Source organism: Harpia harpyja, chromosome 4 (assembly GCF_026419915.1).
Source record: "Harpia harpyja isolate bHarHar1 chromosome 4, bHarHar1 primary haplotype, whole genome shotgun sequence".
NCBI classification, from domain to species: Eukaryota; Metazoa; Chordata; class Aves; order Accipitriformes; family Accipitridae; genus Harpia; species Harpia harpyja.
This window is the reverse complement of record NC_068943.1, coordinates 63,237,448-63,251,145: the sequence shown is the minus strand read 5'-3', so window position 1 is coordinate 63,251,145 and position 13,698 is coordinate 63,237,448. Positions and strand designations below refer to the sequence as shown.

At 37.8% G+C, this 13,698-nt stretch overlaps 1 protein-coding gene across 19 annotated transcripts in view; it reads right to left on the bottom strand.

The window, feature by feature from the left end:
* Nucleotides 1–1,173: 1,173 nt before the first annotated feature.
* EYA4 (EYA transcriptional coactivator and phosphatase 4) overlaps nucleotides 1,174–13,698 on the bottom strand; it is a 160,717-nt gene continuing 148,192 nt past the window's right edge. For 15 of the 19 annotated variants that reach the window (XM_052784399.1, XM_052784401.1, XM_052784405.1 and 12 more), the window contains 4 exons: nucleotides 11,144–11,258; nucleotides 9,288–9,409; nucleotides 6,869–6,969; nucleotides 1,174–5,239 (listed from right to left, as the gene is read on the bottom strand). In XM_052784399.1, coding sequence (XP_052640359.1) covers nucleotides 5,159–5,239; nucleotides 6,869–6,969; nucleotides 9,288–9,409; nucleotides 11,144–11,258 — 419 coding nt within the window. In that variant the 3' untranslated portion in view covers nucleotides 1,174–5,158. Of the gene's footprint in view, nucleotides 5,240–6,868; nucleotides 6,970–7,008; nucleotides 7,110–9,287; nucleotides 9,410–11,143; nucleotides 11,259–13,698 lie in introns of all 19 variants that reach the window. The other 4 variants (XM_052784410.1, XM_052784400.1, XM_052784406.1 and 1 more) reach the window with 1 other exon arrangement.

Below are 13,698 nucleotides of genomic sequence, written 5' to 3'. Positions count from 1 at the left end.
AGTTTCTCAGCAATGAGAAATTAAGTTAATGCTGTGCTATAACCCATACAAATGCTTTTAAATAAAAGCCCCCGATATCTCATTTTTATCCTGATGGGAAAAGTTCTGAAATCTCCGACAGTTGGGAGAAATGGGGGAAAACCATTGGGGGGGGAAACCATTTATGGGGGGGAAAACCATTTTTCTGGCTACCTTTTATCTCACTTTCCTGAAATGGTACTGAATGGTTCATCTTCTCTAGAGTCACACGCAAACCCCTCTGGGAGACACAATGTTAAAACTGCTGTTTACTATGGGTCCATCTGCTCAGTAGATGGGCCTTCTTTATATTTTGTCCACCCTATTTTTGATGTATCTTCTTTTTCGTTCCTAAAATCGGAGTAGAAGGCAGGTGTACATACAGAACAGTTACATTTGTAAGAGACATGCTTTAATCTAACTCCTGGGAAAAAAAAATCCACTATTTACAAGCTGTCTCTTATGGTTGAAGCACTGCAGTTACCAAGACTGTGCCACTTGCTATGTCACTCCCGAGACCATAATGTCACATCTAAATGTGTTGATAGTCCTACGGTCTCACTTTTGCCTTAAAGCCTGCGCAAGCAGACTGTGGGGGGACTGCTTCCTCCAAACCAAGGTCAGCACCTCACCGAGACATGAAGCACTGCTCCCAAAGACATTTACAAAGTTTCATGAGGCTGAGCTTCAGCTGGAACCGCTACTTGCCCTTCAGTAGCCTAGTCTGTCTCCTGAACAACCCATGTCCATAAAAAGGATATTAGCATATTAGTAAGTGAATTGGTAAGGGAATTTACATGAATACACTATGTGTCTAGACCATCAAATTGATTTGTTCTGTATTTTGCCCCAAGGACACTGCAACAAAGGTGTTAGCTATTTCTCAGGCTGCATCTGGAGCAAGGCACCTAGTGTTCTTGGTGAGGAAACCTTGGTGCAGAGCAGAGGGAGGTTTCCTCCAGAGGCTGCACCATGCAAAGAGCATGCACGTGAGCCAGTCTCCATCAGACCACATGGGCACAGGGTTGCTCCAGGCATGAACCACAAAGGCAGCGTGGACATACTTGAAAAGAGTCCAAGGTCACACTCAGTTCCTGTAAGAGACATTGTGTATGGAGGGTTTCAACCACAGACCAAACACCTTACGACATCGTGTAGTGCAGAAAATGACATTTCCAAGTGTATTTATTGAGAAGTAGTAAAGATGTACATAATTTTACAAGCTTTTAATTTTAATTTACATTTTCTTAAATTATGTAGGCCCTAATAAACTATAACCTGCTAATAGATGACAGAGACCCTTGGCTTCAATTATATCTCCAAAATGCTGCTACTGCTGGGATTTTGGCTCATGTCACTTCAGCTCCTCTTCAGAGATACTAAATACCATATTCATTTAGAGCATATGCCTGGTGTCAATCCTGTAAAGCAGAGATGACTTTTGAACCGAAACCCTGGATCTGGATACAACCTCACAGCTAAAATCTAGTCTTCCTATCACAGGCCAAGTCCATGTCCTCCATAAACTCTGCAATTCTGATTGGCTGCAGGATTTCATCTCCCGCGAGATGAAGTGTGCTTGTATACAGAATTTTGACTTGGCCTCATCTCCCTTGTCAGTGCTTACACTGGAACATACTCCGCATCTGCTTTAGATGCAAATGCTGCTGCTCACACTGGATTCTAATGAAAACAGATCTAGGAGCTAGCTGCCACCTATACCTTTGTGCACAATCTCCACAGGCATCTAAAAATAAGCATCATTTTTAGTTTTTCCTGTCCTCTTTTACTGATATACTGAACTGCACAGAGTTATATCTATTTAAGATACTATCTTGTGACTGCAATCACACGGTATTTGTATTCTGCAAGCCGACTACTCAAACGACTAATGAACGTTCAGGTTCTGTACTGACTGAGAACTGCTGGAGTATCAGCAAAAGGCATTATATTCTATACTTCATTTGCCCAAAATACTTGCAAACATGACTTTGTGCTCAATCTTGGTTGTTGAGGAGAGGCTGAAGGGAAGGCAGTCTCTGATTAATATGCTGTTGAATTAAAATGCACTCAACATCAAAACGACCAGCCTTCAGTTTAATCTACTTAGGCCCATCTGGAACCATCTGGCATGACTATTTGTCTGCCTTGGTTATTTTCTCCTCTGTATTGTTCATGTGGGAAAATGTATTAGAGTAATTTCTCTCTTTGAGGCAGGCATGTTTGACACACTTTTATTTAAAGATATATAACAATTTTTGCTCAGCAAGAGAGTATTTGTGCTCTGAAATTCTGTTTTAGAATTTTAGTATTGCAAAGGCTTTTGAGCTAAATCCTTGAAATTTCTTTGGATGTACATTTTTGTGGATAATTTATTTTTATAATTAACTTCTGCTATGGTAGCACACAGAATCCAAGTTAAAATGAGAACTTTGTCATGCTCTGTAAATCTTCCCTCCTTTTGCCTCCATCTCCTCTCTAGAATCCAGTATATTAATTGAGCCATACCTGTCACAGAGAGCTAAGTGCAACTCCAATGAAGGCATTGCAAACTTTTTATAAGAACCGACGGTTGTTGCTGGGCTGTTTTGTTCTTACATCTGATTAGGAAAAGAACACTGAAAAGCTGAACAAATAACTTGAGAAATAATATTGTTTCATGCATTTAAATAACACTATGACTTGTCCAAAAAAAAAAAAAAAAAGAAAAAGAAGCTAGTTCACCTTACCAATTTTTTTTATAAAGACTTTTACGTTGAGATTCTCATGCAATGTTATGATGCAGAAACTTGAGAAGGGCTTGCTTTGAACTTTTTTCCTATTCCAGTAGAAACACTTTTTTCCCCACCTGAAAAACTACATAAAGCTGGTACTACAGCTTTTTATGAAAAATTTACTTCCGGGCCAAATTTGACTAGACAGGTACTGCAAATATAAAGAAGGTATGCATCAATTTTAATTTTTGGACACACAAATCTATCACCCAAATAGCTACTGTATAAAGATTTCATATGTGGAAAGTTTCATGTGATGGCTTTAAAGTGCCCGGTGATAACAAATTATCATTAGTTTGTTGTGTGGTGACTTGTATATCAAATTCCAACACAGCAAAGAAATCCCATTTTTATGAATTTATAGAGGAGTTTTGCCTTGGACTTTTAGTGGCTCCAGGCTTTCACCTACCAACTAACTTTCATATAACCTACAAAGTTTAAATCAACAAAGTTACTTCCTGGTAACTAGACATATGGTGGCTTCAGAGCACAGAGAGGGAAGGTCTTCACCTCGGTGCTAACTAGTGTGCTTGTGTAGGCATCCTGGAGTTTACATTTGACATCTTCTCTCGCACACACCTCTTCACGCAGTCAGAGCACAGGCAACCTCAGGTGTCTCCGCGTACAGAGTTAAAAATCAAAAGAGCAGTTTCCCTCTTCTGCCATGAGAGATGAACCACTTGCTGTTGTTTCGGAGTGCTCGAGCTGCATGTGGAGCGCTAGGGACCCTGTGTGCAATATGGACCTTGCTCATTTTCCAAAGCTGAAAGGTAGCATGTTCAAAACTTGCAAGGTAATTATCACTGTATGGACTGTAATTTTTAATAGAAATGATGAAAATTAAGGTAATATATTTCTCAAAATTTCTTCATAAAAATCCCTTCCTTATCCTCTCCCCAGATGCCTGACATGCTATTGAAACTTCTGATTCAAAAACATTTAGGGTTGTTCCTGTGTAATATTGTTGTGCAATCAAAAATGGATGAGAAAAATCACGTTGACTCAAAACAGAAGGTACATAAATGTGGAACAGAATGGGAAAGCTACCAAAATGCTGTTATGTTTACCAAAGTGGACTGTGCTCCTGAAATGGCCAATGTTACCATGCCAGCAATTTCAGCGGCTTGTGTTGATCCTGAATATGCTAAATGTAGCAGCATTTGTGCATCTGACTGGTGAGAGATTCTTTAGTAATTTTTGATTCCTAACGAACTTCTGTTTTATTCCTCATCTGGGCTTAACTCCGCATTTTCACCTTCCAGTAATATCACCTGCCCACTTGGTCTACTGGGTGGAATTTTGTTCTTTTATACACAGCAGATGCACTCACTGTATGGCTTTCAGTAGACTAAGTAGTTCATGAATATGGCTCTTAGTTCTCTTGTCAGATAATCAAGAAATTATGCTGAAGGTATTAAACACTTTTTTTTTAGCTTTCTAGGTAGCGGTCCCCAGTATCAACCTCCCAACATACTCTTAACTTTCCTCAAACAATCAGTGGAATTATTCAGAATCCAAATAAAAACACAAACTTTCCTTTATTATTTTTTCTTACTGCAACAAATACGTAAATGCTTTGGTGCAGCCCTGCTCTTTGATTTCTTTGAATTTCAAATTTGGTCATGTCAAAAATTATCACAAAGGTTTTTTTGTTTATCTACATAGTTTTTAACCAAAATTACATTATAACACACTAACACAGTCTTCTCTTTAAGGCACAACATATCATTATGCACATTCTGTTTGCCAAACTTATAAAAGAGACAATATTATATAACCCTCTCCCTCCCCTGCCCCCCAAAAAAGAAAGAAAAATTGCATCCACTTCCAAAATCAGCTGCTAATAAAGTCACAGTAAATTATTTTCATCAATAATTTACACAAATTACAGGTCTAGACAGGATTGTCATTATACAGTCTGAGTGCATTCCAATTCAGATTTTCTGGGTTAGGTAGGCTAAAGTCTGGTTCAAACCTCAGTGCTGAGAATATATCCCACTTTGAGGAATGTTGTTGAACACCACCTTGTCGGCTGGAAAACGCGTGTTGGTGCTTTGCCAGTTCGAGTCCTTTGTTCACTCCTGTCAGGGCTCACTTGGTGTGTACCAGCAACCTCCACAGTTTTAATTCATTTAAAAACGTTGCATATATAAGACCATAGAGCTTCCTTACGTAGCACTAATGTTTCAACTTCATTCAGCAATCTGAATTCTTCAATTTGGAATTTTTAATTCCAAATATTTCTTCCCTTCTTAAGACAATTCATATGTGTAAAGCCAGAGGCATTGAATCACACATAAAAATTCAGTGTACTTGAAATATATATATATATAAAAAAAAAAAGGATCGCCAACTTCAGAACACAGTTACAAATACTCTAGTTCCAGTGCTTGATGGAGAGCCAAGAGGTCCGAATGACTGGATATCCTCCAGAAAGGCATGTTGTGCTGTGTTTGTTAGAGGGGGGAAAAGGTCAGGAAAGATGAACACTGTGACACAGGCGGTATATGACACACGAGACTAGTCAGATTACCACCACATATTTTACACCACTGTGTTTCTGGATTGATTTTTGCTAGTAAAGTACTGACAAAAATCACACCAAAATAGATCTGAGCTTAATAGTTCAACTGAAGTTAAAATAATTAGATAGTCCTTCTTAACAGTTTCTTTGGAAAAAGCCTATTATTTAGTAAGGGCTATTTGCTTATTGTTAGCATGCAAACCCATACAAAGGAGCATTAATAGAAAATCCCTTTCTGCTCCACTTCTCAGACTTTGCAAAATACCAAATGATCATTTAAAGGGCTATAAGATTTTCATTAAAAGAGGCTTCACACAGAACACTTGGAAACAGAGTTGAATTACATTTTTCTCCATCTAGGGGGAAAAAAGAAATTTCTTTGGATAAGAAAATAACACATTTCTAGTTTAAAAAAAAAAGATAATTTGTGTTGCAGAAAGCATCAGTGTCTGTCAGAGATGCAGATATAGGCACTGTTCTTCTTCAGCAATTCATCAGAATAGAAAAAAACCCCATACTTTCATGTTGTGTTCAGATCTATTTGTAATGTGCTATATTCATCCATCTCTCTGAATTCTGTATCTATCCATGCAATATAGCCAACGTTAAGTAAAAAGCATGCCAAACTGGAAAGTACACAATCCAACCACCTTTGTTTAGCACAAACTATAAAAAACCCATCACCAATACTGTACCTATATTAGGGAACCATTTGGAATGAGCATTTTGGTTATTTTCATTTTGTTTCCATTCCAGCTGCAAAACTAAAAGGGCACTTTATTTTGCTACTCCTAGCACAACAACATTTACATCACTTGTCCTGTGCAGACATCGTGAGGCAAAAATTTTCAGTTTCTGCACACTTCCAAGGTGATACTGGGAAGTATGGTGTAAATTACTAATTTGATCTGTTTCTGAACATTGAAAACTTATCTGGTGAAATTTAGACTTGAATTATTATAATGAGAAAATTGAATATTTCTGAAGAAACAGTTCTTTTTTAGAAACACAGATTTGGTGCTCAATCTATGTGTTGTATTCTTTTTCCTTTTGCAGATACGTCTTTCTTCAAGCAAATTATGTGTTCATCATATTTGCTCCAGTAAACTACAAATCTTTATCTATGTTAGCAACAAATTTGCACAGCCTTTTAGATGTTTTTCCACATTCTCTGTAACACTTCTCTTGAAACCTCCCGAATTTCACCATTTAAAGAAAACCACAACCTAACTATCATGTCATAGCTCTTTCTATCTCTTCTGTTTACCTTTAATTTGCCTGACACTAGTCAGACATTTTTGCTGCAGTCATTTTCCATTTGTTTTTAAAATAATTTTGCATTTTTTTTCTTTCCAAACTGAAGTGAAGCAAATGCCAGAATCCAAATGGTTCATTTTACTCTAAGTTTTGATCTCATCATGCTCTTGTTGCCTTGCATGTGTGGACTGGAATTATTTGTCATTCTGCCATTGTGCAACACTGACAGAAATGCAAACAGAAAGGCTTGCATTAGTAGCTAGGTATCACACCAACATTTCAGGAGACAGGTTACCTTTTTTGCTGCCTGTTCTTCTTCTACACCATCCCCAATTACAACATATACTACTTTTCTGCCAAACCTTTGCATTATTCGTTCAAAGCAACTTTCTTTTCCTGGAAGATAAATGAGATAAGAGTTCAGAGTGAAGTTACCTGATTAGCTGCATGTTCCTCATCTCGGCCATCTCCAATCACAACATAAGTTATGTTAGTGCCAAATCTGGACACTATACGCTCAAAACAGCTCTCTTTGCCTGAAAAACAATGCACTACTTATTCAAGCTATCAAGTGAGTTATGGTGAAGCCCTACAAAGGATAATTACAGTGGTGAGACATTGTTATTACTACTTTTTTAAAGTTCCTAGCCTTGGGATTTTGAGCTAAAACTGGTGAGAAGCAATTAATTCTCTTAGTGACATTAAGCTGCTCCAGGTAAAATTAAATCTCTTTCTTAAGAATTACAGGAAAGCCACTAAGATAAAGGAATTAGTGCTGTGAAAATGAATAGGTCAGGGAATTAATAATTGAATTTAAACATTTCTCTATAACTAACACTTTTTTTTTTCCAAGGAAAGCAGCAATTTTAATTCTAGTGTAGCTGCAACAATGAGTGATGTAGCAATGGAAAAATTGTTCAAAGAACAATGGACAAGTAAAATAAAATCAGACAAAAGATTCCTGGGAGAACATCTATGAAGCATTTGGCTCTTTTGGAGAAATGTGGAAGCAAGCAGGCTAAGCCAGTAACAACAATAAACAGGATTGAAAGGGACCAAGCAAAATCATCTACTGATCTTCTCATTGTACTGCGGGTTCAGTTTTACCAACAAATGCTTGTGCTATCGATCCTAAACTGTCCTAATATGACGATTTCACTGTTTCCAGAGGCGATCTCCATACTTAATTAACCCTTTCCGTTAGGGTCTCTTTGACACGCAACCTACATGTGCCCTATTGCAAAGAAATCGTCACCTATTGTCATACCTCCCATCAACACAGAGAAAGATTATTTCCTTCCTCTCTGCAAGAGTTTTTTACCTTGTTTAGTATTATGTCTATCCCCCACCCTAGGTTTTTCAGTCTCTTCTCACAAGCTCATGATTTCTAGATTTCCAGTTCTTACTGCCCTCCTCTTGCTTTTTTTTCCAGCTGGCCCACAAAAAAGGGCTTATGATTAGGAAAAGCATCATATGTGTTAACTGTTGAGTGAGGACCAGATTCCAGTGTGTGCAAGCAACAGCTGCAATTATAGTCTTGTGCTCAGCACAGTGCAGAGATCATTGAGATGAAAAGTAGAGAGAGATCTTGTACCCAATAGAGTTTGCTGTGCTCCTGACAGGGGTGTAATAGTGGCCACACTGTTCTCAGAAGGAATTCCTTGTGCAGAATTACTTTGACAGAGCCTCCAGAGACTGTGCTTCACTTCACCACCCCCTTCTGTGCTGTCGGCACTATTTCTTAATGCTCCTTCCTTTGGTCTGAGTGCAATCTCAGTGACCGAATCCAATGTGTACAGGCTGTATGACAGATGACATTCATTCCAGAGGCTGCTCAATACCATGTGGTATTTGGGATACTTTGTGCCTGGGCTTAAGTTTTTCAAGTATTTGAGGCATTTCTGTTTAAAGGACAGCTACAGCTAATTAAAGGATGACTGAGGTCATAGTTTTTCCCGACACTGTTAGAATATGTATTGTTTTTTTCACTTGTGAAAATCATTTAGGAAATGTAATGCTTTTGTCAATGGAGTGTCACACTTCATGTTATGTAAGGTGTCATAGGTATAGAAATTAAGCATTCCTGAATTAATAACTGGTAAACCATGAAATCTGCTGAAATTATCATTGTAGGCTGTGTCACATTTCACAGGAATGATAACTTGTCTTGGTTTACAAGAAAATTTTGGATGTGATTTCCAAAATCCATGAAATTCCAAGCTGTAATACACAAGAGGTACACGGTTATCAACAGAATAGGGAAGTGCCCCATCCATCAACACAGCTTCTGTTGGTAATGGTTGTCATTACCATCACTGAGGTACTATGCTTTCAGAAAAAGCTTGTGAAGCAGTGGCCTAACTTACATAGAGCTGGAGGTCAGAGCAGAGACTATTTTAATAGAAGTTCTGCTTAGATTTGAATTCAAAAACCACTTTTCTTCATTCTTTTCTGCACATTTTATGTTTTCTGCACCATACTTGGGAGTTTCTGATGCTTTTAATTAGTATGGAGACCTTTATTCCTTCAGGCATCATTGAAAATAAGCTGAATTTGGAATTTATTGACAAACACACATCTAAACATATGCAATGCCTAAATCTTATAACTAACACAGTAAGTGTCAGGGAAGTGGAGTAGAATCCATCCATTACTGGCAAAAAAATATTGGTAATGCAATGTAGTCAGAATGGATGAAAGAATAATTTTCTTACCTATTTTGGTTGCACTGTAAATATTTTCAATAGGAAAAGCTCCTCCTAAGCTGTATAGCAGAACTTTTGCAAGTGCTGGGATAAGCTGGGTTGTTGTTACCAACACGTTTACACAGTTACTCCTAAAATGAGAGAAATAGTTTAAGTTTGAATAGTTTAAAACCATTATCCAAATGCTGATATGGTGAACCAGCTGTGGAGAGCATACTCAGGATTCCTCAACATTTACTTTCACTCACACAGCAGTGCTGCTCAGCACCATCACTTCCAGAAAAATGTACCTAAAACTTTCGGCAAAATCCTTTAAAAAAAATATGCAGGCCTGATTTACAAGAAATATTCCACACTGGTTTATAAAAAACAGGTCCTTGAAGATGGGTTCACTAAAATACAGACATTTAAGGTCACCAACTACCTCCAAAAATAGGCTTTCTAATGCTTTGAAAGCATTATTTTCTTGCTGGCCATTACTTGCCAGTAGCTAGCAGCCAAATAAAAGTGTTAGGAGAAAGCAAAGACATAATTTGTTACTCCTGTCTTGAGGGGAAATAAACAGCCAATACACATTTCTGCACAATGACATTGCTTTCTTCATGTTTCAAGAGTAAGAATGTTTCTGAGAAGAGGGAGAGATAAGAATAATCATGTTAATGAGCTAGCATCGAATGGTGAGGATGAAAACTTAAATGGAGAAGCTGTGCTAGCAGTTACACAAAAGAAAACTCAGAGCCAGGCTACTTTAGGCTGGAACATGAGCATGACCATGTGAACATGGAGCTGAGAGCAAATAGTTGTGATTTTTCCTCCTGGTTCTTCCACAAACTCCAAGCAAGACCTTAGACTACTATTTCTGCCTTAATGTATCTCAATTTCCTGTCAGTAACATATAGGTGATGTTTAGCTGCCTCACAGGTACCTTCTGAAGATTTATAGCTGTACAGTTCTTTGAAGACAAGACAAAAGACTATTATTTAACAGTCCCGAGTAACTGATAATGGTTTTCCAGACTCATCCACCAATGCTCAACCGGCCTCCATTACCGAATGACTTTTTGAAGACTAGCAATTTGGAAAGAAATGCAGAGCTAAACACAATGGCTTACATAAATTTTTACTTTTTTTCTCTTGAAGTGCTTAAGACACTGTTAAATAAGCAACAATTAAGAGATAAACCTGTTGCAAAAGTTGTTACATTTAAAATAAGTTTTTCACATTTTTCCAAGTCTGTTCATTTTGCTTGATGCTGAGTCTTTTCCCAGACATGTTCAGAAGGTAAGATGGCTTAACATTGTTCCTTTTTTATGGTTTAAAATCAGAATTTTTGAGGATTTCTGATAAGATACATATTGCATAGCTGACTAAGCAACAGCAGTGTTCACAGCGTTATTATTTCAAAGGAACAATACATTTTACGTGTCATTACTGGGAACCCAAACTTTTAACTTAGTTAAAACAGATTTTTGCTCTTCTGAAAACTTAGATACATGCTTAAGCATACTGATTTGTCTGGAAAGACAGAAGGAAAATGTTTTTGTGTTCTGGGATCTATACAGTATTTAGGTAGCACAGTGAATAGGCACAAACATTGAAGGACAGAACATAGAGTTGTGGAGTTCAGAGGATGCTGTGCAGAAGATAATAAATTAAAGGCTGGCTCAGAATTCTACAATACCCTTTCAATGTACACAGGGCCATTTATCACATTTTAGAAGATGCTTCATACTATCTTTAGTAAATGCTGGAATCACTCAAAATGAAATCTTAAAGGCACTAATTTATTGTAACCTCAAATGTCAAAAAATAGTCAATGTAAGTCGAAAACTAGAAACTTTTTTTACAGTAGACTCAAATACATACCTTGTGCTGATAATTGATAATGATTTAAGTGCATTTGTTAGCCAGGAGTCTGTCAGAGCTTCAATTTCTGCTCTTAATTGCAACCATGCATCTCTTTTAGCAGGACCCAGGAGTCCTTTTATGTAAAAAAGCAAGAAAAGAAAAAAAAAAATCAAATTAAGTTCTGTATTAGCTGGAATGCATAGATTTTATGGTCATTGTTTCTATTTAAATTCCACTAGAACTTGAAAAAACATCAAAGAGAAAATCTATTTTCTTCAAGGTTCAGAAAATTGCTCTCTGTTTTTATTTGTACTCCACTATACCAAGCAATGTCAGTGAGTATTGCAGATACTAATAATAGTTGTCTGATGTTTTTTGTCTATTCAGGCTACTTTACCATGTTTCAAAGTATACCTTTCAGAAATACATATTTTTTAAACCAACCTCTCACATACATCTTACTCTCTAATTATCAGAGGCAGTGACAAGGAGGTCCACGCCGTCAGGATCATAGGCAGAGACACTCACAAAATAAGAGACTTGAGAAAAACTTGACTTTGCAGTATCTGCATGTTTAAAACTGCCCTGCTTATGATTCTGTATATAGATGAACCTCAGGTTACACATATGGAAATACATTTGTTTGCTGATGGCTTGCTTTTCATGTCCTGTTGTAGTTAGTAATGATAGCTCCTTTTATAGCGTTCACAGCCCTGAAATGGCTGCACGTCTTATGTTCTCCTATCTCAGTTAGTCCTTAAAAGCACCTTAAAATCCCCCTTTGGGTATAAATAGTCAGATTTTTAAAAATACCCAGCCTATTGAATGCTGAGACACGAGTTCTTTGGAACCAAGCTATTTTAAATTTAGATTTGGTCCTGGAAGAGCAGGGAAGCAGGCTTCATGACCTTTAGTATCCCTCTTCTCTTTCACACCCTATGTTCCCAAGAAGTGGTGATGGCTGTCTTCAAAAATCTGAAATGAAGCAACCTAAAAATACCTAGTTTGATCTAGCCATCTGTTGCCTTCTAACAGCTATTTTGAAATAAATAGATACATATGTGATAAAAAGATTATTAAAAAAGCTAAGAAGTAGAGGATGAATGAAGGAACTTGCCCACTAAGGATGGAATATATTTCAGAAGCAATATTTGTGGGAGAGAATAAAAACCTTGATACAATGCACCACATATCTGCACTCTGCCTTTGCAATGATTGTTCCTCTTAGTGTGTTTACCTATGCTGTGCTTTTGGACTTAAGCTCTTACTAGTGTTAAAGGTTTTATGAAATGCAACAGCTTTAGAATCTTAGATGCATTAGGAGATATAAGAAAACCCAGTAAACTTTTGGGTAATACTGTTTCAAGTATTATTAATATATAAAAACTCTATTTATGACACCAATGAAGGTCAAGGCCGGACAAGTGAAAGCCAACTATCTACTATCACCCTTTGGTCCTTATTGCTTCTTCCTGTGGCAAGTAGACTCTGAACTACTAAAAGTGAACATATATATTCCAGATTTACATAACTTAGGAAATGGTTAAGGTCACAACTAATTCACTGTCCATATTAGTTGTACTGTTTCCCATTTCTGAGAGACTGCAGGAACTGCTAAAAGAACACCAGACTGTTTGGTTTTGCTGAAGGTGAGCTTTACTTTGAGTTTCAGGTTCCTTTGAAAGAAATTTCAGGTGAGTTGAAAAAGCCCATGCTACAGAATGGGAGAGTGTTCACTTGGACTCCTTCCTGGTTGGGTTGGCCTCATCTTATCCTCAACTGTGACTGTAGCAACGCTTGAAGACTTGTAAGTATTCCCTGTTCTCACAGTCTCTTCTTGAGGGAGTCAGTTGACATATTCCTTCCTCAGAAGAGGGCTGGCTGGCTCTGCAAGTCACGCAGAACTCTCCAGAACAGATTCTTCCAGTTCTACTGCTTGATTTCCTACAAGCCTACTAGCACGGACATAAGCGACTCCGTGAATGAAAACAGTAACAGGAAAGCTCTTGCCCCAAATGAGACTTGGATTGCTTGCTAACACAATTAACTGTGTAAGCTACAGAGTCAACAAAAGGGGCTAGTGGCATAGCAGTGCTAGACTTTTCTTGCAGCCACTGCTGAAAACAGACTAGCAGGTACCCAGTAGAGAGTTCAGCAGACAGCGTGTTGTTACCATCCAGAACATGAAAATGTAGGATGGAAAAAGCTAGCCACAACCAATTTATGCTGTGGAAACTATACAACCTCTTTTCTAGAATAACAGCATATTTGAGGTAGAGTAAGTAGATCAACCAATCAGTAAGGTAAGTATAGCCGAGCTGGGTCTGAAGGAGAAAAATGGGCTCTGTAGAAGCTAAATGGAAGCCTGTTCAGTTTCCCCATCTCTGGTTCTCCTGCACAAGAGTGCAATGTTGGCTCTGCCATTACAGTCAGTAGCTTTCAATAGCCCAAGGTCCAGTCACATCACTTTCCATTCACTCTGTGGCTTCCAAGGCACATTCATTCCCTTGGTGTGAGTTCATCACCATGCAGTTTAACCTGATCAGCATTCTAAATTGGTTTTGGCAATTAAA